This window comes from Lagenorhynchus albirostris, chromosome 5 (genome assembly GCF_949774975.1).
Source record: "Lagenorhynchus albirostris chromosome 5, mLagAlb1.1, whole genome shotgun sequence".
Lineage (NCBI taxonomy): Eukaryota > Metazoa > Chordata > Mammalia > Artiodactyla > Delphinidae > Lagenorhynchus > Lagenorhynchus albirostris.
The window spans coordinates 144,359,110-144,384,445 of NC_083099.1; the positions used below are offsets into that span (position 1 = coordinate 144,359,110).

Genomic DNA, 25,336 nt, shown 5'->3' on the forward strand with positions numbered 1-25,336 from the left:
TAATTGCATACTTTAAACCAGAAGAACTAAGTAACTTGTGGATGCGTGTTTTAAATAATGTCTTCTTTTCTGGGAAAGGCTGCAATTGAAAGCCCAACATGAGTCTAGTATGAGAGTAGATGGCATTGAAAAGGAAGAAAATGCCAAAATAAAGTGTCCATTTGTCGATACTGATATTAGATTTATTAATGTAAGGTCTTTCTGGGTTAGTTTATCATCCCACATTTTGATAAACTTGAATAAAATTCCTCTAGATGCTTCGGAATATTCTCGTAGAAAAAGATGACTTAAAAATTCACCTTTTAATGCAAAAGCAGTCCGTGATACTAAATAGAAACAAGATTAGTTATTATTTCTCAGAACGTCAAATTACTCCAATTATGCCAGTTTAGGTGGATAGCTCTGTGGCTAAACGCACAGCTCCACACATATGCAGCCAGGAACAGAATGTATAAGCACACATCACTTAACCAGTTACAAAGGGCGATAAAGGAATCTATAAATTTTGCATTTACAAGATCCTGCAACGAAGGCGTTGTAAGTTACTCTTTCTGGGCACCGCAGGTTCGAGCAGCACAGATGTTAAGGAAAACTGCAGTCTGGACGGCGCGCCCCCCAAGGACGGCAGCGCCCCGGGGCCTGGCGAGGGCGCCCCGCTCTCCAACGGGGGTGGCGGGGGCGCCGGCAGGAAGCGGGCCCTGGACGAGAGCAGCAATGGCCACTCCAAGTTCCGCCTGAAGAAGCGGAGGAGGGCGCCGGGGCCCGCGCTGCCCAAGAACGCGCTGATGCAGCTCAACGAGATCAAGCCTGGCCTGCAGTACACGCTGCTGTCGCAGACGGGACCCGTGCACGCCCCCCTCTTCGTCATGTCTGTCGAGGTCAACGGGCAGGTCTTCGAGGGCTCCGGCCCCACGAAGAAGAAGGCCAAGCTGCACGCGGCCGAGAAGGCCTTGCGCTCCTTCGTCCAGTTTCCCAACGCCTCTGAGGCCCACCTGGCCATGGGCCGGAGCCTGTCCGCCAATGCAGACTTCACGTCCGACCAGGCCGACTTCCCCGACGCGCTCTTCAACGGCTTCGAGACCCCGGACAGGCCGGATGTGCCCTTCTACCTGGGCGCCAATGGCGACGACTCCTTCAGCTCGAGTGGGGACCTCAGCCTGGCTGCGTCTCCCGTGCCTGCCGGCCTGGCCCAACCACCCCTCCCCGTGCCCCCGCCGTTCCCACCCCCGAGCGGGAAGAACCCCGTGATGATCTTGAACGAGCTGCGCCCGGGACTGAAGTATGACTTCCTCTCGGAGAGCGGGGAGAGCCACGCCAAAAACTTCGTCCTGTCTGTGGTCGTGGACGGGCAGTTCTTCGAGGGCTCGGGGAGGAGCAAAAAGCTCGCCAAGGCCCGGGCCGCGCAGTCCGCCCTGGCTACTGTCTTTAACTTGCGCCTGGACCAGACCCCGTCTCGCCAGCCTGTCCCCAGCGAGGGCCTCCAGCTGCACTCGCCACAGGTGAGGAAAGCCGCCCGAGCGCGGCTGCGTGTTGCTCACGCTTTTAGACGGGGTGCGGTTGCCGTGGTCACTGGCGTCTTCTCGTCGCTCTGTCCTCAGCACGGGGAGGTCCTGGTAAGTCCGGCTGCCGGGCGGCCTTCCCGTGCCTGTGCCGGCTGTGTGGCCGCTGTGAAGCCCAGCCAGGGCCGTCAGGTGCGGTGTGGTCAGTGCCGCCCACGGCGGGTGGGCCGAGGTGCCCTCCCTTGCCGCCTGCCCCTGTGGTGACCACAGCCCACGGCGGCCTGTCGCGGAGGAGACGGGAGGGGAGGGGAGGGCCGGAGCCCTGGCATCTTGCCCCAGCTCAGTGGGGTCCCCCCTCCGTGTCTCACCTGGGACCCAGGTACAGGACAGGTGAGGCTGGCGGGTCAGCAGCTGAAACCCAAGTCTGGGTCAAGTACCAGCGCCTCGCGGATCCTGTCCAGGCAGAGGCCGAGCTGCAGCGGTGGCGAGCACACGTCAGAAGGGCCGGGGCGTCGGGGCCTCTGCAAGCGCTCCAGAGCCCGCCGGGTGCCTGGGGGTCTCGGCACCTGGAGTTCCCCAAGGGGTCCCTGTGGCTCCCCTGCTCAGCCGGAGGTGGGCACCCCTCCTAGTCTGGTCTTGGACAGGGCGAGAAGGGGGAATATCAGGGTGAAATTTCAGGGTGAAGAGAGGGGACATTTCAGGGTGGGCTCTGAGGAGAAGGAAGGAGGAAATGATGTTTAGTTGTCATCTCAACACCCTAGAACTCTTTGGTTATTTATTGCTTCTTTTCCTGGAAATCCAAAATTATTCCGGTCTATTGTAAAAATGTTTCTTTCAGGGAGAAAGTCTGACCCTCTTCTCTATTTCTTTCTGTCAAAATATTATTCACTTTGAAGATAAACACTGATCTGAGGAGAAAAAATGAAGGACTCCGAATTGACAGGACAGCCCACATTCCCTCAGGAAGCTCGGCTTCCGTCTTGCCTTTCTGTGACCTTGTGCAGTTGTCACCCGAGAGGACCAGTAGTTCTCGGTTTTAAAAAAAGGAAATTTCTTTCGCTTAAAGCAACCAAATACAGCATCAGTATAAAGTAACATATTCAGAGTATTTCGCTGATTTTTTTCTACTCTTTGAGCCAAGTAACCGCTTCCCGTGTATTAACTTCTTGTTAATATTATTCATAAGAACCATTAGTCCATTTACCATTTTACACATCGGTGGCACTAGTTCCCAAGGGATTTTTATTTTCAGGTTTACTGTTTGTTAGAGTATTTCAGCCTGAGCCACGGTGGCCCTGTCTTCCCTTACCATTGGCAGTCATGTGAAGAGACTGGACTCGTCAAATGCCGTGACCCCCGCTGCTTGGTTCTGCGTGGGTGACACCCCGGGGGGGGGGCGGGGAGGCGGGCGGAGGTCTGCGTGTGCGTGTGCGTGGGTGTGTGCGTGTGCGCTGGCAGCCTGCCTCTACCCGGGCTGTTATGTCAGTGGGGAGCAGTGACCAGAGCCCTGGCTGGTGGAGCCTTGCCCGGGAGGGGCCGTCTCCGCCCTGCCCAGGTGGCCTCTGTGGCCCAGGCCAGCCAGGTCTGGGCAGGTGGAGCCGTCTCTCCCCCCGCCCGAGCCCGCCCCGCTCACAGGGCCCCCAGGTGGCTGCCAGCCCCCGAGCGGTACCTCAGGAAGTAGTCGTGTCCTCGTCGCAGGACCTGTGCCGGCCTCCAGAGGGTCAGTCCTTACTCTTTCCCCTGGGAATTTCCAGACGTATGGTCTAGAGGGGGTGAAACGTCCTGCTGTCTTGCGGGTGGAATCCTTGAAGGGCGTGGGTTGGCCATCCCTGGTCTCAGGACTTTTTGCCTCCATGGCGTTCACGGCGGCATCAGAGGGTTTAAAATCAGACAGCGTTGCCCGCATGGTGTGTGCAGGGCGGTCTGTCAGTGAACTTGGTGGACGTGGCTGGGCCGAGCTGTCCCGCGGGGCCCAGCCTCGAGCTGACTTTGAGCGCATGTGCCTTGTTATCATATCTGCCCCGAATCTAGAGGGAGATGTCGGTGCAAGTGCCCGACTCCACGCTTTCCTGCTTTGCTCTGAGTTCGGAGCCCCGCCTCACCCTGCATGGAGCGGCCTCTGTTTCCTCTGCCTTCCCCTTCCCGTCCTGCTGCTCTCTTCCCACCGGAGGGCATCGTCCCATCGTGTGATTGCACGTCCTGACTTTCTGTCCGTGGCCTCGCTGCCTCTCCTGCCTGCACACCTCCGCCCTCTGTGCCTCTGTCTAGGGTGCAGAGTGGGGCCCCGTCCCTGCTCTTCTGGCCACACTCTGTGCCCTTGGCCTTGAGCACCGCCTCCGGGGGCTTGTTGCTGGCGCAGTGGCAGGTGAAAGCATCCTGATGACGCTTCTTCCCAGAGAGGCCGCCGTTTGGGACAGGTGGCTTTTCTGTTCATTTGGGAGTATTTAATTGAGGGCCCAGCTGGGGCCAGACGAGTGTGGGCTGGTGGGATGTGGGTCCCGCGTGGCTCCTGGCACACACCTCCCATCAGGCATCGTTTCCCAGAACACCGAGGGTCCGTTCTATCCAAGATGAATCATAAGCTGGGAAGTAGGACCGTGTCCGAAATCTCACCGATGTGCTCGCTTCTGAGAAGCACTCCCTTCAGTCCAGCGGCTCCCTGGCCTGGAAGGGCGCGCGAGAAGTCTTCTGAAATCACGTCACACTTGCCCTGTGCGAGCGTAGCCTCGGCGCATTCTGGTGTCACTCGACCTAAGGGACAGGTGCCCTTACGGGCTCTAAGCGGTGCTGGTTTCTGAGTGACTGGGCCACGGTAATTCCTTTTAGATGTTGAAATCACTGAGACACACATGGACTGGGCGCCTTTGGGGGGGAGGTGCTGTGAGCTTAGTGATCCTGCAATGTGACCGCCCTTCAGACCTCCCCTTTCTCTTCCCACGTGTCCCCCATGGGGCCTCGCCAGCCCTGAGCTGACTGGGCCGCACCTCCTGTGATCTCACTTCTTCCCGAAGCCCTGCCGCTCGGGGGCTGTGGCCGCGGGACTCGGAGCCGCAGAGGGTGGGAGGGGGGTAACCAGGCGGGCGCTCTCGCCTCTGGGCCTGGGTCCCTCCCCCGGGGCAGGGCTGTTGTGAGGAGGCCTCACCTGCTCAGGTGCTGGCTCCCATGCGGTCGGGCTCCAGACTGGCCTTCTGCAGAGACCCTCGCACGCCCCTTGGGCGTCTGTTTCCAAGGAATGTCTGGGAGGAAAAATTGTGTGCGCGTGCATACACACGCGCGTGCGCGCGCGCGCACACACTCGTTTGCCAGACTTACCTTTGTGGTTCCAGAGGAGAGGCCCCGGAACGTGGCCCCAAGGGGAGCACTAAACCCCTGCTTGGTCCGCAGGTCTTAGCCGATGCCGTGGCGCGCCTGGTTCTGGAGAAGTTTGGGGACCTGACGGACAACTTCGCCGCCCCCCACGCACGCAGGAAAGTTCTTGCTGGAATCGTCATGACAACAGGTAACCATGTTGGCGGTGTGTCCACCTGCCTGTTTTCATGCTTAATAAAGGTGAAATGCTTTCAGTCTAGAAAAATCTCTGTGACACCAGCAGGAGGTCACTTTTCCATTCTCCTTCAGAATGTTTACCGTGTGCAAATAGAGGAACTGTGCTTATATTTTTCCCCTACAGGTTCATCTTTTTAACCTAAGGTTTTCATCTGGAGAAAGAGTTCTGTATTAATATTTAATCCCTGTAATCTTATGTGAATGGCCTTGATCGACCCTGGAAACCTGCAGGAGAGCTGTTAGTCCTTACTTCACTTGGAAGTAGGACTTAATCCGATTTATCCGTTAATGTTAACGCTGCCAGATAAGTTTGTGTGTGACTTTTACGGGGGAGAGAGGAAGCCCTGGCAAGAACAGAAGATCTGTGGGGGTAAAGCACGCTTTGGGGTAGCAGAAGAAGCCCTATTAAATTTGTGTCTAAGTTCCCAGCAGCGAAGGGTACCCTCCCTGAGTTCTCTTGCCACATCCCAGGAGTGAGTCCGCCGGGCAGCGTCTCCGTGGATCCCTCCTGGGAACAGGAAAGCACGGCCTCGGCCAGTGCCTGCATCTTTGGGTGGCCGGAGGACCCTCTGCTCCCTGGGGCTGAGTCTGGGGCTGTCCCTTTCTTCTCGGGGCATCTGCTCAGCCCAGCTGGCCAAGCCTGGCCTGCCGTGTGTAGGAAGCCAGCCAGAGGCCAGAGAGGGGGGCGGCGGGGGGTGGTTATCTGTCTACACCCGGCGGGCAGGGGCAACCCCAGTTCCCATGGGGCGACTGCCCGTCCCTGTCTCCTGAGACGTGGTTCACCTCTGATCGTGGACAGGACCCGATTCTGTGACCCTCAGCGCTGACCACGCTCTGTGCCCTAGAGGACAGGATCTCATTTTCTTGCTGTGTCTTTACCTTGGCACGGCTGAGAGCTGTCTGACGGGTAGGATGAATGCTCTGAGCAGTAACTTGGGTTTCAGTGTTTGTTCTGATGTGAGCTGCCTGTATTTTGTCCCTCTGTTCCCTCCATCTCCTTGCTGTCATCCTGTACACACGTAGAGGTGAATGCGTATGCCGCTGGATGACGTAGCTTCCTAAGCAAGGCGCTGCCCTTCCCGGTGACGGGAGTGAGCGAGCCTGTGGTTTTTCATCCAGGTGTTTTAACCGCCTCAGAAGGGGCACCTTACCTCGTGGGGGCATTTTGCCCCATAGTGTGTGTTGCACTTGGGACCCTCCGCTCGAAGCCACGGTTTACGCCTGAAGGCAGCACCACACTGCGCGTGGCATGTGGTCCTGAGGTCAGGAGACCTGGTTCAAATCCCCAGGCCGACTTTGATGGCCCTGTGCCTCAGTCCCCACATCTGCAAATGGAGACAATGGTGGGATGGGCCTCGGAGGACATGGGAGGGAAGTGAGGTACCTTCCCCGACAGGCCACGCGCAGGACCTGCACCCGTCGTACGTGGTCTGTCTGTCGACACCTGCACATCAGAGTGGTGGCTCCCGAGGTTCCCCAGTGCTGACGGCTACACTCACTCCCCATGCAGTTAAACGGGGCCAGACCGCCAGACAGCCCCCTGCATGACTCCTGGGCCCCCGGGGTGAGTGTCAGGCAGTCCTCCCAGCCTCTGCAGTGCTTTGATGTTACTCCCAGGATTCATTACCAGGCCAGTCTGTCTACCTCTACACAGTGCTCCCCCGTGTCCACTGGGGAGTGTTCAAGAAGAGACTAGTGTGTTCCAGGTGAAGTAACTTTCCAAGTAGAATCTTTACACGCAAGAGTGGGGAGGGTTACCCTCCCAGAATGTGCAAAGCAAGGCTCGGGGGGCCCGTTAGCAGCGCCCAGGGGAGGGTCAGTGGCAGGGTGTGAAAATGAGCTGACGTCTCCCAGGTCAGTCCCTGGGAATGCGGGTCCAGCCCGGGCGTGGCAAGGAATAGCGAGGAACGAGTTCTCTTCTGTTTTTCAGGCACAGATGTGAAGGATGCCAAGGTGATCAGTGTTTCCACAGGAACAAAGTGTATTAACGGCGAGTACATGAGTGATCGCGGCCTTGCGCTGAACGACTGCCACGCAGAAATCATATCTCGAAGATCCTTGCTTAGATTTCTTTACACACAACTTGAGCTTTACTTAAAGTAAGTTTAGCAAGTAAATAAGTAAAGGAAGTTGTTTTTTTTTTTTAATTGTCCTCTCATCAGAATATTTTGCAAAACTTTCCACTGCTTCTGTAAGCACTGAAAAATTCTCAACCTAGTAACTTTCTGGGTAACAGTGAGGTTGGATCCCATTTCCCCGTGAAGCTGAATTATAACACACACACTTGCATGTACATACACGCCTCACGTGTGGTCAGAGGGGCCATTTCTGTGTTTCAGACCTCGAGCTTTCATTTTATGCAGAAGTAAGTGCTGGGGAGGTGGGCAGTGCTGCCCCAGTCACTGTGCCCGGAACAGCTGACCGTGGACCTGACTGCTTCTCGCCACAGGCCACATCTGACACGCTTCCTTTCTGTTCTGAGGTCATGAATGAGGAGGAGAGGTTACTTGCGTATTGATGGCCTGTCCCATTGGTGAGCAGACAGGAACTGTGCTAATTATCATTAACATATAAAATAAATACCCCAGTCCAAGCTTATCATACCCCGTTGAAAACACTGGCCTTTGCAAATCATCGTAAGCTATGACAGACTAAATTTTGATTGTATTCAGCTTTCAAGTTTATCTTTGCAACTTGTTTCCTTTCAGTAGCAAAGATGATCAAAAAAGATCCATCTTTGAGAAGTCCGAGCGGGGAGGATTTAAGCTGAAGGAGAAGGTCCGGTTCCATCTGTACATCAGCACCTCCCCCTGTGGAGATGCCAGGATCTTCTCGCCACACGAGCCCGTCCTGGAAGGTACGGCACCAGGCTCGTCCACGGCCCCAGTGTCTCAAGAAAATTCATGACTGTGTAGAACAGAGAGAAGGATAAACCTACATTAATATCCTTTCTTCTTTAAAAATTTCAACCTTGGATGTGGACCTGGTAGGAACATATAGAAACACGAGGTTTTTCTTCTCAGTAAGTTGAAATTTTAATGAAGGAAAATGTGGATTCTAATGAGAAATTAGAATAGAGTGAGGATATTAGATCAAAATTGTTTTCAGTTTTTAAATGTGGGTAATACCTGTCTCTGAATTGGAAGTGTACATCATCAGCCATGTTTCTGGGGAGTCTTAGTGTAATGAGTGTGTCATCGAATTAGAAAAGCAGGTGCAGGCTGGTGGCCACCACGTGCCCTCCATCCTCCCTCGTTCTCACGTTTGTTAGTGCTCTTGTTTCACAGGAGTTTGTACCCACATCCCGTCCCAAGCTTAAGCGTTATTTATTCCAAATAGAACATTTGATTACATTATTTTTCTTGATTATAAAAGCAACATATACCCACTGTAGAAGGTTGCTAAATATTTTTAAAACATAAAAAGGAAAATTTAAATCACTCCATATTCATTTAACCTGGAGATAATCACTCTGGATGTGTGTGAATGCTTCCTGTGAATTTATTTCTGCATCATAATAGATTTATTTTTGAAAATTTAAATACACAGCAAAGAAATAGAGCAAATACCCAAATATCCATCACCTAGAATTAGCAAATGTTAGCATCTTGTCCTGTCTGCTTCAGCTCGTTTCTAATGATAGAAATAAATCATTTGGATTAAAATGGAAGCCCTCTTTTCTCCCAACCACTAAGGAGACCACCTTCTTGAATTTGGTTTGTAGTATACCCTCCTGTCAGATTTTATCTACTTACATTGTACACACGTATCTTATGTGTATATAGCGTAAACATACGCACACATAAGTGTAAAGTGTATTTTGAATCGATAGGGTGTTGTTAGATGTGCCTTTCAGTGAGTTAAGTATTTGGTCAACTACCGGTGGACCCTCTCAGGAGGATCTTATGTTTCTGTCCTAGAACCAGCAGACAGACATCCGAATCGTAAAGCCCGAGGACAGCTGCGGACGAAAATAGAGTCTGGTGAGGGGACGATCCCAGTCCGCTCGAATGCCAGCATCCAGACGTGGGACGGGGTGCTGCAAGGGGAGCGGCTGCTCACCATGTCCTGCAGTGACAAGATGGCGCGGTAAGCATCCCCCACCCCGCCGAGTACCTGGGGTGCGTGCTGCCGTTTCCAGAAACACCGGTGCTTCGCCCCCATTTCCTACCTCATGTGTTCCACAGATTCTCTGAAGGACTAAGGTTCTAAACAGGTGCTTCGGGGGTCACCTTGAGGGGATGAAGGTGGGGTCTCTGTGGGCAGAGGCTCTTGAGCCCTGGGAGGCATCACTACAAAGGCACTGTGGATTAAAATCATGGGCAATTGGTATTTGAACTCAACCTCCAGCCCCCTCCCCTCCCAGGAGATCAGGGGGCAGGACTGAAGGTTCCCACCTTCTATAATCACGTAGTTGGCTCCACAGACAACTAGCCCCCATCCTTAGGTGGGTGACAGAATTCACCTCATTAACATAAGACACCTTTATGGCTCTAATCACTTAGGAAATTCCAAGGGTTTGGGAGCTATGAGCCAGGAACCCCAGAAGAAGACCAAATACATATAAGAAAAATATATTTTTGGTCATCTGAATGACCGAGTATACTCTTCTGATGACTCACAATATCACAATTACTGTAGCTTCATAGTAAGTCTTGAGGTCAGATAGTCTCAGTTCTCCAACTTTGTTCTCCAGTGTTGTATTGGCTGTTCTGGGTCTTTTGCTCCTTCATATAAACTTTAGAATCAGTTTGTCAACATCTACAAAATACTGTGCTGGGATTTTGATTGGGTTTGTGTTGAATCTATAGATCAGGTTGGGAAGAACTGACATCTTGACAATATTGAGTCTTCCCATCCATGAACATGGAATATCTCTCCATTTACTTAGTTCTTTGATTCTTTTGTCAGTTTTATAGTTTTACTCATATAGGTCTTGAATATGTTTTGTTAGATTTGTACCTAAATATTTGATTTTGGGAGATGTAAATGGTATTGTGTTTTTAATTTCAAGTTCTACATGTTCATTGTCGGTCACAAATGATTTTTGACCAAGGTTCAAAGCCAATTCAATAGAGAAAGAACAGTCTTTTTAACAAATGGTGCTGGGACAATTGGACATCCCTATGGAGAAACAAAAGAAATGAACCTGATATTTTGCACCATATACAAACATTAACTGAAGATGTGTCACAGACCTAAATGTGTAAAAGTTCTAGAAGAAAACAGGAGAAAGTCCTGGCAACTGGGATAGGCAGTTTCCTAGACCCGATACCAGAAGCACTGTCCATGAAAGGAAAAAGGGACAAGTTGGACCTCATCAAATTAAAAATTACTTCTTTGAAAGACACTGTTAAAAGAATGAGAAATAAAGTCACCGACTGGAAGAAAATATTTACAAATCATATATCTGATAAAGGGGCTGTATCCACAATATATAAAGACCCTCTAAACCCAACAAGGGGGAAAAACAGTTTTTAAAACGGGCAAAATATTTTAATGGACACTTCACCAAAAAAGATGTCAAATTAGCACACGAGAAGACACTCCACATCGTTAATCACGGGGCGTGCAGGAGGGCTGTGAAGGCACGTGCTTGGCTCTAAGGCTAGACCCCTGCCCGGCGCGGCGGGGACCCCAGGAGCTGGAGCGCCATCCTCCCAGGCTGGGGACCGATGCTGCAGCCACTCTGAGGACAGCTTGGCAGCCGTGTGCCCCAGCCATTCTACTCCTGTTTCCCGAGAGAAAGGGAACCAGTGTCCCCAGAGACTCACATAGGAGTGCTCACAGCAGCTTCCCTGTACAAGTCGAAAGCTGGAAGCAGCCCGAACTGCTGTCAGTCTATAAACAGGGGTAAGCAGGGGGTGTGTCTGTGCCACGGGGCACTGCTCAGGCAAGGGAAAGAATAAACAGTGACGTACAGTCAGTGCAACATGGGCACATCACAAAATAGCTCTGCAGAGTACGGGAAACCAGAGGAATGCTTACTGTGTGATTCCCTGTCTGTAAATGTCTAGAAAGTGCAAACTACCTCACGATGACAGAAAAGCAGATCAGTGATTGCCCAGGGATCGGGGCCAGAGCAGGAGGGGCAGGAGGAAGGCCTCGAGCAAGGTGTGAGGAGACTCGGGGGTGTGTAGACATCAGGACTCGCCAGGCCCTGTGCTTTAACCACGTGCGGGGCGCTGTGTGTCAGCTGCCCCTCAGCAGCTCACAGAAGTTAGGAAACGGTTGTAAGTAAGTGACAGAAAGCCCCACAGCTACTGAGTCAGAAAGAGAACAGTAGAGCAAATCGAAATAAGTAGAAAAAAGAAAACGATAAAGACCAGAAATTATTATTAGACGCAACAGAGATGAGCAGCGAGGAGCAGCGAGACCCAGTGCTGCTTCTTTGAAAAAGGTAATGAAATCGGCAGAACTTGGGCAAGTCTGACCAAGATAGAAGGGCCAGCCAAGCCAGATTAGGGGAGGAAAAGCGGGTGGTCAGGGATTCAGCAGGAACGAAAGTGTGCTCAGGTAGTTACAGTGAGGATTACGGACGCTGCGTTACCGATATCTTTTAAAACTGAGATGAAATAAAAACTTTTTAGAAAAGTGTACATTTGTGAAATTGACTCAAGCATAGGTAGAAAATTTGAATGGAATTCTAGCCATTAATTAAACCAGTCACCCCCCACTCCCAAGAAATAGATAAATTGAAGCAAGTCAAAGAGGTGGCTGTGGAGAAAGAGGACGCAGGTCTCCCAGGAGGCTTTTCTGTGAGAGGCTCTGCATTTGGGGGCAGGGGGGGCAGCAGTCCCTGTTTATATAATCATTTCTACAGAATAGGAAAGTAGGGAAGGAACCGCAGCTCATTTTGTGGGCTGCCTACCACCTGTATCCCAGACCAGACCAGGAAGGAAAACAAAGTGACAAGCCATCCTCAATTATAAAAACGTTCACATTTACACTGAATCCACTCGTACTTTTTTTTTTGCTGTACGCGGGCCTCTCACTGCTGTGGCCTCTCCCGTTGCGGAGCACAGGCTCCGGACGTGCAGGCTCAGCGGCCACGGCTCACGGGCCCAGCCACTACGCGGCATGTGGGATCTTCCTGGACCGGGGCACAAACCCGTGTCCCCTGCATCGGCAGGCAGACTCTCAACCGCTGCGCCACCAGGGAAGCCCCAGTCGTACTTTCAATAGCTTGATGGGTTTTTTCCAAATCTATAACTTCAATCAAAATCTCGTTTTTCATAGCACTTGACACTCAAGTGGAAAAGTAACCGCGTCAAGCTGAGTGGTAAAGGCAGCAGGGAGGTGTCACAGAGCACAGACCTGGAGAGGGATATCCGGGTACATGGTGCCCCAGTTGTGAGCAGGTTCGCCTACACTGAGGAGGAAACGTAACTGGATAGAAGTTTATTGATCTCTCACGGAAATCAAGTTTGGGAACAGGTCACCCGGAGCTGCTGTGGTTGGCTGGTCACCCTGAGGCCAGGTTCCATCCTCCTGCACCGCCACTGTGTCGCCTGTCCTCAGGGTCTCCCCATTGCCCAGAGCTGGCCAAATCCCCAGCAGCAGGAGGGCCAGACGGGCAGGCCTCCAGCGGCTGAGGCTGGCAGGGCAGCTGCGTTTCACCACCGAGGACCTGGTGTGCGGCCGCATCTCCTTGCAGAGGAGCCTGGATTAGCTGCTGTCTGGAGGGGGATGGAGGCGCTGTTGCTCAGAAGGGAAGGGACGCGGGGCTGCAGCTGCGGTCTGTGCCACGTGGGGGCCTCGTGGACGAGGTGACCCGGCTGGCGTCCATCCTGAGCCAGGGCCATGTGCGCAGAGGCACCTGCCGACAGATGGAGACCCGGGGCTGCACTGAGGTGCCCGGCACTGCTGGCGGGCCTCCACCTCAGCAGGCTTCTTCAGCAGGGCACAGAAAGCCCAAATGAGAAAGAGAACCATGAATCAGTTTGACCATATTGAAATTTTAAAACTTATTTACCAAAACCCCCATAGATATATTGGAAAGAAAAGCCACACGCTGGGAAAAGAGATCTGATAATTCCCACAGCTCAGCAAGTCAGAGGCATGGACTGGAAGGGCCTTTGCTGGGCGGGTGTGAACACTCCATCTTCCTGAAGTGGGGCTCCACCCATGCACAGAAACGTCAAAGCTCAGGGACGCAAACCCTTAAGATCTGTGCCTTTCACCGTGTACAATGGTCGTCATCTCGAATAAGCAGACGCAAGGCAGGAGAAAGGGGAGAGCGTGGGGACAAGCGCCCTGGCCTGCCCCCTTCCCAACCCTGTGGCTCCACCACCCAGGGCTAGCGCTCGGCCCGTGAAGCTGCCCCCGCTCAGACACGGGGGCTGGGATTGGGGGTCAGGTTCCCACACACCTCTGACTTGACTGCAAATCGAGGGTCCCAGGTCGACCATCCGTGGGTTCAGTAGGTCGCTAGGAAGGCTCACCGGTCAGCCAGATGGAAGGGGTACGTGGGAGGGGGGGGGAGCTTCCAGCCCTGTCCTCAGGGGTCTCTGTGCAGACGGATTGAATCTTGGTCCTTGGTGATTAACTCAACCCCAGCCCCTCTCCCCTCCCGGAACCACCCTCTAATCTTGTGGTTGGTTCCCCTGGCCACCAGCCCCTTCCTCCCCAGTCACCTGGTTGGCATGAATCCGACATGGTTGAAAGCGGCTAGTCGCCCGGTATCACACCAGCAAATGGCCGGATGGTGCCACGAGGCGGCCAGCTCCTCACAAGCCCCTCCCATCCCTGCCGTGGGGGAGTGAAGGTCCCCTGGGCCGTCCAGTCCCGGCCCGTCCCTACGGAAGGCCCACAGCAGGTACGGGGAGGGCTGACCTGGGTCGTAGAGAGAGGCAGGGCCACCTCCCACAGATGGTTCCAGATGGGGACAAGGGCAGTGGGCCGGCTTTGGAGTGAGGCCACGGTGGGCTGGGGTGGGGGAGGTGAGCCCTGCTGCCGGGGTCCATCTGGAGGGCAGTCCTGGGAGCGGCGTGGGCCGCGGGGTGGGAGGGGCCCGCGGGGGGCTCCCCGCCTCTGGGTGAGTTCTGTTGGCTGGGCCGGGCGTGGGAGGGAGGGAGGGAGGGAGTTCTCGGCACTGCTGAGCCCGGAGGTGAGGGGAGCAGAGACCACCTGCCGGAGGGCAGCAGCTTGACTGTTCAGAGCGCTGGGGGCCCGCCACCTTCACTGTGTGGGCGCAGACTCAGAGGTGGGCCAGGAGGGCGAAGGGGGGTTTTGGCTGTGCCCCCGGGATCGGGGGGAAGGCTGTAGGTCGGCACAGGGGAGCTGGGCTGGGGACGTGCGTGACAGCACGGCCACGCTCTGAAGCCCATCCTCTGAGAAGTGACAGGGCAGGAGGGACGCCTGTGTGCAGATGCCCTGTGCTGGGCGCCAGGACTGCAGCCCCCGTGAGGCGGGGTGGTGGGGTGGGGCCAGTTTCCAGTCTTCACAGAGGGCTGCCCTGGGGCGGCGGGCTGCGGTGCACACCCCAAGTGTGCACATCCTCGCTGTCCCCCGGAAGGCTCACCGGCGGGAGAGGCAGCGGAGTGGCTGGTATGCCAGACCATTGCCCACCAGGGCCTCCGCAGAGCAGTTGTGCCTAGAGTTCGCGAAGCACGTGTTCAGAGCTAACGGCTTATAACCAGTATAGGTTTCTGCAGGATCGCTGTTTTCAAGTTTGCCCCAGGGGTCTGAATGCAGCTTAGTACGGCCTAAACCCACAAAGCAGCTTCTGATTTACATTAGAAAGGGTGCCCTGTGGTCTTCGTAAGCACCGAACGTTTCTTGCTTTTCCTCGCTAGATGGGCAAACGTGTGTTTTAATTTCCTCTTTAGAGGGGGGAGGGATGGGATGTAGCAATTGGAGGATTTGTCCATTCAGCTCGTATTGATCTGTGTATGCCAGGCGTGTAGGTTAAGTGCTGGGGTATTTCCAGTGAACTAAACAGTCCAGTCCCCCTCCACGTGGAGTGTATGTACGGGAGGGCGGGTGGTGGCGCACGGTAAGTGCTGCAGGAGGTTGGGGGGGCGGGCGGGGGGCCCAGGCGGCTGAGGGAGGTCCGCCGCGAGAGGGGCTGTCTGCAGAGACCGAGGTGGGGGCACTAAGGCCGCGCAGCCCAGCACGGGGTGCGGGGGGCGGAGGTATCAGGCCAGACAGGCTGGCGGGCACCAGAATGGTGGTGCTTCCTGGGGAAAAGATGGGGTGGGTGGAGGGCTTGCGCTGAGGAGTGGCCTGGCCTGGGTTTCCACAGGGTCACGCGCGACTGTCCGGGAGGGGCCCCGGGGGTGGGGGCGTGTTTGCTGGGCTCCCCGTGGGAGGGGGCGGTGAGGGGGGCAGGGAGGTGACCTGACCCAGGTCCAGCAGAGGCCGTGGCGGCGGCCCCTGATCTGTTCCGAGAGGGGGTCCCGCAAGTTTGCTGGCTGTGGGCCGGTGACAGGGGTTTGGCCTGAGCCACGGAGCACGGGCTGGGCAGCTCAGGAGTTTGGGCCGCCCGCCCTGCTTACTGGCGCCGCGGTGCAGCTGGTGAGAGTGGAGCCGGGCAGGGCCGGGCCGGGGCTCTGAGGGCGGAGCCTGGGCCTTGCCTTCACGCCCCCAGTCCTCTCAGGGTCTGCCGGCCCCCAGGCCCCAGCCCTGTCCCCACGTGCTGTGCGGGGGCAGCTCCCCTGCGGCCTCCTACCCGCGCTCTGGGGTGCGGACCCGGTGGGTCCTGTGCTGGGCTCCCCGCCTGAGCTGGAAGAGCCCCCGCTGCCCCTCCCCCAGGACCGGCCGGCCTCCCCATCGCTTGCTCCCTGCCTGCCTGGCCGCATCCCCTCGGGGACCCTCCCTGAAGTCGTCACCACCTTCTTCCTCGGGGACTCTGCCTTCCCTCAGGTTGATTTCCCTGAGTTAAATTCTTGGTTCACATGTTTGCCTTGTTGCCGCTTGCGCCCGTAGGACGGCCCGCTGGCTCCAGGGGCGCGTGGGCTGTGCCCCTCAGCTGCCCAGACTCAGCACCCGGCGGCGCGGGTGCCCGGAGAGCGGCCCCCCTGCTGTGTGTAGGGCTCGGGCAGCGGCGTGTCTGGTGGTGTGGAGAGCGAAGCCCTGGAGGGTCGGTGGTGTGACGGGGTGGGGGACCCTCTACCTCCGTATTTATTAGAAGTAATAAAATAAAGATTTATTTTTCCTTTTGATTTTTTTCACCAGAAACGTGGCTCGTTGATACCTTTTCCGAGCTAAATAATCTTCAGTAAATGTGTCATCGTGGGAAACATAAAGACAAAGATCGTGCCCGCAGAAGATAATTTTTAAGCAGATTTTTTAAAACTTCAAACTGCGAAGTGGGTTCTTTTTAACCGCTGCCCTCTTGCAGTTGGCTGACACTTGCACAGGGGGAGCGGTGCCGCATAAGCACACCGCTGTGGAGGGCGCGGGCCGGGGGGCCGCACTGAGGAGCCTGTCCCTCTGCCTTCAGGTGGAACGTGGTGGGCATCCAGGGGTCCCTGCTCAGCGTCTTCGTGGAGCCGATCTACTTCTCCAGCATCATCCTGGGCAGCCTGTACCACGGGGACCACCTCTCCAGGGCCATGTACCAGCGCATCTCCAACATAGAGGACCTGCCTGCCCTGTACACCCTCAACAAGCCTCTGCTCAGCGGTAAGTATCTCCGGGGCGGCCTCCTTCCTCTGTCCCAGCACCTGACTTTGCAGCCTCTGAGTCTTAGGAGGGAAGCACCAGAGGGAGGCTGCCCTGAGGCTATGGGGGAGCCCGGGCCAGAGCGGAAGGGATGGGTCATTTGAGTGAGTCCCTCGAGATTACTCTCTCTAGCTGATTGAAATTGCCATTTATGGGGAAACTAGAGCCCAGGCTCGGCACCTGTGTGCTTTTCTTTCACCCGTACTGGTGTGTTCTAGTCCTGTGTCAGTAGCAGAGGCTCACAGATGTTGTGAAGATCCCGCAGGCAGCGGCCGCCCGAGATGAAGCTGGGCCGGGCCCCGCGGGTGACGTCAGCACAGTGATGAGCCCTGCAGGCGGCCGGCGCCACACTCCCAGGCCTGCTCGCAGAGGTTGGCGATGGGGTGTATGTGCCCATGACGAGCAGTGGTGTCTCTCAGTGGGGACTTGCCCCCACCCAGCATGCCCTGTGCTACCAGTTGTTTGTTGTTTCTCTTTTAGAATGTCAGTGGCTAACAGTAAAGTGAACAAGAGCTTTTGAATTCAAGGGTCCTAACTGCTCAGGTCACCTTTATTTAAAAGGACACAGTTAAGGTATTTTTATCCTTTTGGAAATATCGCTTTACCTACTTTTTTAAGCTAGAACTAAAACCGTAACCCTGAACTAGAATGCCTCTTGGTGTGCGTGTGTTTTGCCGTGGTCTGTGGTCTTGCTACTAGCCCATCTCTAACTAAGCAAAGCAACGTGGAACTTTATTTGAAAGCGTATCTCTTAGAGCACATGAATTACACAGGAACGAGAAAAACAAAAGTTGTTTTGGATCAAATTTTACAGCTCTCTAACTTTAACCGTTGTCTTTTAAGAAAAAAAAAAACAGACTGATAAAATTTGGTGGTTGAAATTGTAGCATCCACACCCATTGAACTTCCACTGGTAGATACGACGTAAGTGTACTTTGGTGTGTGTTGGTGTGTAAATTTCTCACGAGTCAGAAAATAATTTTCCCTGCTTAGTCTGTGTTCTACATTTGAGGAGAGAGTGCTTTGTTTCATCACAGCCGTCGCTTGTCTCTTACGTTCATAGCCACCGAAAACATCGTGTGTGAAACACGCGGCATGCAGGAGGCGCTCAGCAGTCGTTGCTGACTAGTGCCCTGTTGCGTGGTGCTTACTAAGCGGTGTTGCTCCACCACTGCGACCTCAAAAGACAGGACCATTTCGCTAAAGGACTATTCCAGGGTGTTGAAAGGATAGCTCACCTGTGAAAGTCAGATGTGTTTCACCACATCATAGGTATATGAAGTGCATCTGTATCTGTGAAAACGTGGAAAAATAGTGTTTCAGTTGGCGCTGCACCACATATATTTGTCAAAAACGTGAAATTATAAATAAGGAAAGAATCTGCTCTTCCTTCTTCCTCCCCAGTATCATCTCTGACCCCAAAGCCTGGGGCCCACAGGTACCACTGCGGGTGTCGTCACAGACGAAAGGATTCGAACAGCAGAAGTCTGGAGGTGGGGGGGTGTCAGTGTCTTAAGGTCTTGGGAGGTCACACTCCTTTGAAATGGGCCCCACAGCAAAGCCCTCAGAACTTTCTCACAGCGGGTCCCGCAGTTAGTAACTGCCCGGGACAGGGGAGCACCCAGCACATGTGGGTTGTCCCGTTCTCGTCCTCTGGCTGTGCACACGTGGTGCGCATCTGTGTGTTTAACGGTTCGCGTCGTGTTTGTCGTTCCTCTTTCACTTCACGGTTTATCGCAGATCATTCCCACGTTGAAAAGAGAACGAAATGTGACAGCAGCGAGAGAACCATAGTGTTGGAAGGGAGCAAGGAAAATGGACCTGCACGCCGTGCAGAGAGAGACTGACGTAGCTAAACAAGGTTTCCTGGAAACCAGAGCAACTCTAGGTGGACTTATTTAAAGACTTAGCAGTGAGCTGTTTTTGAAGATGCTGTCGAGGTTAAAATGAGAATTTTATTTTAATTTCAGCATAAACAGCATGCGTTTACTTTCGGAAAGAATTTCCTGGTGGTGAGCCTTTGCCTTGGACGCTCACGTGATGCTCTTCCCCGGCCTCCTGAGCTCTCTCGTTTATCCTTTTCAGATTAGTTTCAAATCCAGCACCTGCACGTTTCAGGACAGTTCTGGCTTCTCCACTGGACCCCTGAGTCTGAGCTTCTCGACTGGACCAGTTTGCTGTCCATGTGCACTGGGAGAACTCAAGAAGAAAGACCAAGGTGCTGGACTGGCCCAGTGCCCCAGCTCCAGGGGCCGTGGTCACAGCCAGGCTGCCCGGGGTCACGGGGTGAGACTCCCCCCAGTGCTGGTTTTACTGCCAGCGATGTCACAAAACAGGAGCACCCAGAGGAAGAGGCCAAGATGGGGAAGCAAGGGTGTGAGCTCACCTCCCTGTGAGCTCCACAAAGATACCTCCACACGGAGCACTCCTCACTGAACACTAGCTGCAAACTGGCAGGAGGATGGCTGTACAACCAAGGCTGCAAGAAGGAGACACACGTAATTGGGTGGGACGGGAAGCAGAGCGGCGGGTCGCGACCTGTGCCCCCGGGAGGAGACTCAGAGGAAAAGGGAGATCGCAGGGCCAACACCAGCCCTGGGGAGTGAGTCGTGAGAGCCACAGACAGGGCATCCTAGTCCTGGGGTCCTGCATGTAGGAGACAAGCCTCTTGTTCCTCGAAGAGCCGCTGAGACAGATGGAAGGGCTGGAGAAGCCTGGACTCCCCGCTGTTGAGGAGCACGGGTGCTGGCTGACCCCACGTAGGGAGGGGAGAGGTCTGCCTTAGTGATGCTTCTGTTCTGCTCTCCCCAGCCTGAGCGGAGTGACCACCCTGGCCCTGCCCACCCCACACCACACCTCGGCACTGGACCTAGGGCAACCAGGACCTGGGAAAAGACTTGATCTGAGGATGCAGAGGTGACCCAGAGGCCTGGGGTGTGGTCTGGGTGGGGTGATGTCAGCCACTGTTGGTGCTTACTCAGGTGGCCACCTGAATTCCCATGACCGCCTCGGCACATGTCCCAGCCCAAGCTGAGTGAACACCCCAGCCCTGCCTACTCCACTCCACAGCACAGCACTAGACAGGGGAAAAGATGTGACCATGGGCTGCATCTGAGCAGAGCTGCAGACGCCTACACAGGCAGCATCAGACCTCTGTAAGCACACAAGCCCCTTTGGCTTCAGCACTCCCCTCCCTTGGGGCAAAGTACTCAGTGCAGGAGACGGAAAAACACACACTTCAAGGGCACAGAGCCAACTCGAGCCCAACCCTCAGGGCTTCCGCTCCAGCAGCTTGGTTGCTGACCTCACCCCTGACAGGGTGGCGATGGCCACTGAGCAGAGAGGAAGTCCCACCTCATACCCTGCCCCGCACAGGCTCTAGCCCCTCCATCTCAGCCACATCCCCTCCCAAGGTGACAGTGGCCAGCATACCCTGAGGAAAGATGGGACTGGTGTCCACATCAAATCCAGCCCTCACAGCAAAGACACTGGGCAAGCAGTCTGCATAGTGATGCCCCCACGTGGGATCATCCCTTGAGGACCACCATAGGTAACTGCTTCAGGTAAATGCACAGAGACAGGCAAAGTTAAATAAAGTGAAAAGGCAGAGGAACTACTCTCCATTGGAAAAAAGAGAAAACCCCAGAAAAAATAATGTAACAGAAATAAGCAATTTACCAAAGAATTCAAAACATTGGTAACAAAAATCCTAACTGAGTTAGGGAAGAGGATTGCTCTAAACACAGATCTTCTTAATAAGGAACTAGAAAATATAACAAAGACCCAGTCAAAAATAGATAATTCAATATCTGAGATTAAAAAGCATTCTAGAAGCCACAAGTAATAGACTAAATGCCACAGAAGAACACATAAGTGATCTGGAAGATAGAAGAATGGAAATCACCCAGTCAGAACAGTAGACAGAAAGACAAATGAAAACAAAACAAAACCAAAAAACGAGGAACATACGAGATCTCTGGGATAACGTCAAACATGCCAACACTCGCATTTTAGGGGTTCTAGAAGGAGGAGAGAGAGAGAAGGGTATTGAAATTATGGCTGAAACTTCCTAAACCTAAGGAAGGAAACAGGTATCCAGGTACAGGAAGTACAGAGGGTCCCAAACAAAATGAACCCAATCAGACCCACACCAAGATATATAATTAAAATGGCAAAAGTTCAAGATAATGAATTCTAAAGGCAGCAAGAGAAAAACAAGGAGTCAGTTACATGGAACCCTGATAGGTCTGTCAGCTGATTTCTCTGCAGAAACTTTGCAGGCCAGAAGGGAGGGGCATGGTATATTCAAAGTGCTGAAACCTGGGATACTCTAACCAAAAAGGTTATCATTTAGAATAGAAGAAGAGATAAAGGATTTCTTAGACAAGCCAAAACTAGAAGAATTTGACAATACTAAACTTACCCTAAAAGAAATGTTGAAGGGTCTTCTCGAAATGGAAAAGAAGTAAGAATATGTAGGAAAGAGAAGATCCCAATAGGAAAGGCAAATATATAGTAAGGATTGAAGATCACTTGAATAATCCAGTATGTAATTAAAAGACAAATGTAAAAGCAGCTGTGACTACAATATACAGTAAAGGGATAAACATGAAGGTGTAAAATATATCAAAAATACAAAATGTGGGGGAGGACAGTAAAAAATGTAGCTCTTTTAGAATGCATTTGAACTTCAATGACTCAGTTTAAATCAAGTAGTTATGATCATGGGTCAACATATAGGAACCCCAAGGTAACCACAAATCTAAAACCTACAACAGGTACACAAAAACCAAAAAGAAAGGAACCCAAGCATACTACTAAAGAAAATCATCAAACCACACAAGGGAAATGAAAAGAAGAAATGAACAGAGAAGAACTACAAAAACAACTGGAAAACAATAAGATGGCAATAAGTACATACCTATCAATATTTATAGTTTAAATGTCAGTGGACTGAATGCTCTGATCAAAGGACATAGGGTGGCTGATTGGATACTAAACAAGACCCTTCAGTATGCTGCCAAGAAGAGACTCACTTCAGGGTAAAAGACACACACAGACTGAAAGTGAGGAGATGGAAAAAGATATTCCATGCAAACAGAAACGACAAGAAAGAGGAGATAGCAATACTCATATCAGACAAAATAGACTAGAACAAAGGCTATAACAAAGACAAAGAAGGGCATTATATAGTGATAAAGGGAATCAATACAAGAAAAGGATATACTGTTCCTTAACATATACACACCCAATACAGGAGCACCTAAATGTATAAAGGAAATACTAACAGACATAAAGGGACAAATTGACAATAATACAATAACAGTAGGGGGCTTTAACACTCCCCTCACATCAATGGACAGATCAGACAGAAATCAGTAAGGCAGCAGTAGTCTTAAATGACACAATAGACCAGACTTGGTCTTGGACTTGATTGATATCTATAGGACACTACATCCAAAACCAGCAGACTACACATTCTTCTCAAGTGCACATAGAATGTTCTCCAGGATAGATTAATACTAGGTCACAAGAAAAGCCTTAACAAATTTAAGAGGATAGAAATTATACCAAGAGTCGTTTCTGACCACAATGTTGTTTCTGAAATCAACTGTTGAAAGAAAAACAGGAAAAGAAGAAACACGTGGAGACTAAACAACATGCGACTAAAAAATAGTGGGTCAATGAGGAAATCAGAAAATACTTCAAGACAGATGAAAATGGAAACACAACTTCCCAAAACCTATGGAATGCAGCAGAAGTGATTCGCGAGGGAAGTTCATGGCAATACAGGCCTTCCTCAGGTAACAAGAAAAATTTCAAGTAAACAACCTAGGCTACCATCTAAAAAAATTACAAAAAGAAGAACAAACAAAACCCAAAGTCAGCAGAAGAAAGGAAATAATAAAGATCAGAGGAGAAATAAATTAAAAAGATTTGAAAAAAAATTGAAAAGATAAATGAAACCAAGAGCTGGGTTTTTTGTACAGATAAACAAAATTGATAAACCTTTAGCCAGGCTTATCAAGAATAGAAAAAGAGAGAGGATCCAAATAAATTAAGAAATGAAAGAGGAGAAATACCAACCGATACCACAGAAATACAAAAAAAATCATAAGAGAGTACTATGAATAGTTATATGCCAAAAAATTGGACAATCTAGTGAGAGATGGTATGCCAACAAATTGGACAATCTAGTGAGAGATGGACAGATTTCTAGAAACATACAGGCTGGCAAGACAGAGTCAAGAAGAAACAGATAATTTGAACAGAGCAATCTCTAGAAGTGAAATTGAATTTGTAATTAAAAAAAAAAAAGGCTTCCCTGGTGGCGCAGTGGTTGAGAGTCCGCCTGCCGATGCAGGGGACGCGGGTTTGTGCCCCAGTCCAGGAAGATCCCACATGCCGCGGAGCGGCTGGGCCCATGAGCCCTGGCCGCTGAGCCTGCGTGTCCGGAGCCTGTGCTCCGCAATGGGAGAGGCCACAACAGTGAGAGGCCCATGTACCACAAAAAAAAAAACAAACAAAAAAAAAAACCTCCCAGAAAACAAAAGTCTAAGACTGGACAGCTTCACAGGGGAATTCTACCAAACATACAAAGAACATACACCTATCCTTCTTAAACTATTCCTAAAAGTGGAAGAGGACAGAATGTTCCCAAATTCATTCTACGAGGCCACCATTACCTGATACCAAAACCAGACAAGACACCACAAGAAAAGAAAATTATGGGCCAATATCTTTGATGAATATAGATGCAAGTATCCCCAACGAAATATTAGCAAACGAAATCCAACAATACATAAAAAGGATCATGTACCATGATCAAGTTGGATTTATTCCAGGGTCACAAGGATGGTTTAAAGGTCACAAGTCAATCGGTGTGATACACCACACACCACATCAACAAAATGAAGGATAAAAATCACATGATCATCTCAGTAGATGCAGGAAAAAGCATTTGACAAAATTCACCATCCATCATGACAAAAACTCTCATTAAAGTAGGTATAGAGGGAATATACCTCAACATAATAAACGCCATTTATGACAAGCCCACAGACAACATAATACTCAGTGGTGAAAAGCTAAAAACCTTCCTGCTAAATGCAGAAACAAGACAATGATGCCCACTCTTGCCATTTCTATTTAATATAGTATTGGAAGTCCTAGCCACAGCAATCAGACAAGAAAAAGGAATAAAAGGTATCCAGATTGGAAGGGAAGAGGTAAAACTGTCAGTATTTGCAGATGATGTGATAATTTTTATAGAGAACCCTAAAGTCTCCACCCAAATCCTATTAGAACTAATAAGTGAATTCAGTAAGGTTGCAGGATACAAGATTACTATACCGAAATCATTTGTGTTTCTGTACACTAATAATGAAATATCAGAAAGAGAACATTTAAAAAAATAATACCATTTAAAAATCACATCAAAAAGAATAAAATACCTAGGAATACACTTAACCAAGGAGGTGAAAGACCTGAAAACTATAAAATATTGATGAAGGAAATTGAAGGTGATACAAAGAAATGGAAAGATATCCCATGCTTTTGGATTGGAAGAATTAATATTGTTAAAATGGCCATTCTACCCAAAGAAATCTACAGATATGATGCAATCTCTATCAAAATACCCATGACATTTTTTCACAGAACTAGATCAAATAGTCCTAAAATTCTTATGGAACCACAAAAGACCCTGAATTGCCAAAGCAATCCTGAGAAAAAAGAACAAAGCTGGAGGAATCATCCTCCCTGACTTCAGACTATATTTCAAAGCTACAGCAATCAAAACAGTGTGGTATTGGTGCAAAAACAGGTACATAGATCAGTGGAACAGAATAGAGAGCCCAGAAATTAACCCACACACCTACAGTTAATTAATCTTCAACAAAGGAGGCAAGAATATACAATGGAGAAAAGACAGTCTCTACAGCAAGTGGTGTTGGAAAAGCTGGGCAGCCGCATGTAAATCAATGAAGTTAGAACACACCCTCGCACCATACACAAGAATAAACTCAAAATGGTTTAAGGACCTAAATGTAAGGCCTGAAACCAAAAACTCCTGGAAGAGAACATAGGTGGAACACTCTTTTTTTAAAAAAATAAATTTATTTTATTTATTAGTGGCTGTGTTGGGTGTTCGTTGCTGTGCGCGGGCTTTCTCTAGTTGCGGCAAGCAGGGGCTACTCTTCGTTGCAGTGCGCGGGCTTCTCGTGGCGGTGGCTTCTTTTGCTGTGGAGCACAGGCTCTAGGCGCGCAGGCTTCTGTAGTTGCAGCACATGGACTCAGTAGTTGTGGCTCGCGGGCTCTAGAGTGCAGGCTCAGTAGTTGTGGTCACAGGCTTAGTTGCTCCGTGGCATGTGGGATCTTCCTGGACCAGGGCTCGAACCTGTGTCCCCTGCATTGGCAGGCAGATTCTTAACCACCACGCCACCAGGGAAGCCCGGTGGAACACTCTTTGACGTAAATTATATGGTATTTTCTTGGATCAGTCTCCTAAGGCAAAAGAAATAAATGCAAAAGTACATAATGGTACCTAATCAAACTTAAAAGCTTTTGCATAGCAAAGGAAACCATCAACAAAGTGAAAAGACAACCTATGGACTGGGAGAAAG

The 25,336-nt window shown here is 51.3% G+C and overlaps 1 protein-coding gene across 5 annotated transcripts in view; it reads left to right on the forward strand.

Annotated features, from left to right (window-relative positions):
• Nucleotides 1–25,336, forward strand: part of ADARB1 (adenosine deaminase RNA specific B1) — a 115,552-nt gene that overhangs the window by 77,101 nt on the left and 13,115 nt on the right. For 3 of the 5 annotated variants that reach the window (XR_009540838.1, XM_060151085.1, XM_060151087.1), the window contains exons 4-9: nt 565–1,499; nt 4,884–4,998; nt 6,976–7,144; nt 7,754–7,902; nt 8,966–9,134; nt 16,492–16,673. Coding sequence is in view for 3 of the 5 variants with exons in the window: in XM_060151085.1 (XP_060007068.1) it covers nt 565–1,499; nt 4,884–4,998; nt 6,976–7,144; nt 7,754–7,902; nt 8,966–9,134; nt 16,492–16,673 (1,719 nt within the window). In the remaining 2 variants the exon portion in view is untranslated. Of the gene's footprint in view, nt 1–564; nt 1,500–4,883; nt 4,999–6,975; nt 7,145–7,753; nt 7,903–8,965; nt 9,135–16,491; nt 16,674–17,192; nt 17,286–25,336 lie in introns of all 5 variants that reach the window. The other 2 variants (XR_009540837.1, XM_060151086.1) reach the window with 2 other exon arrangements.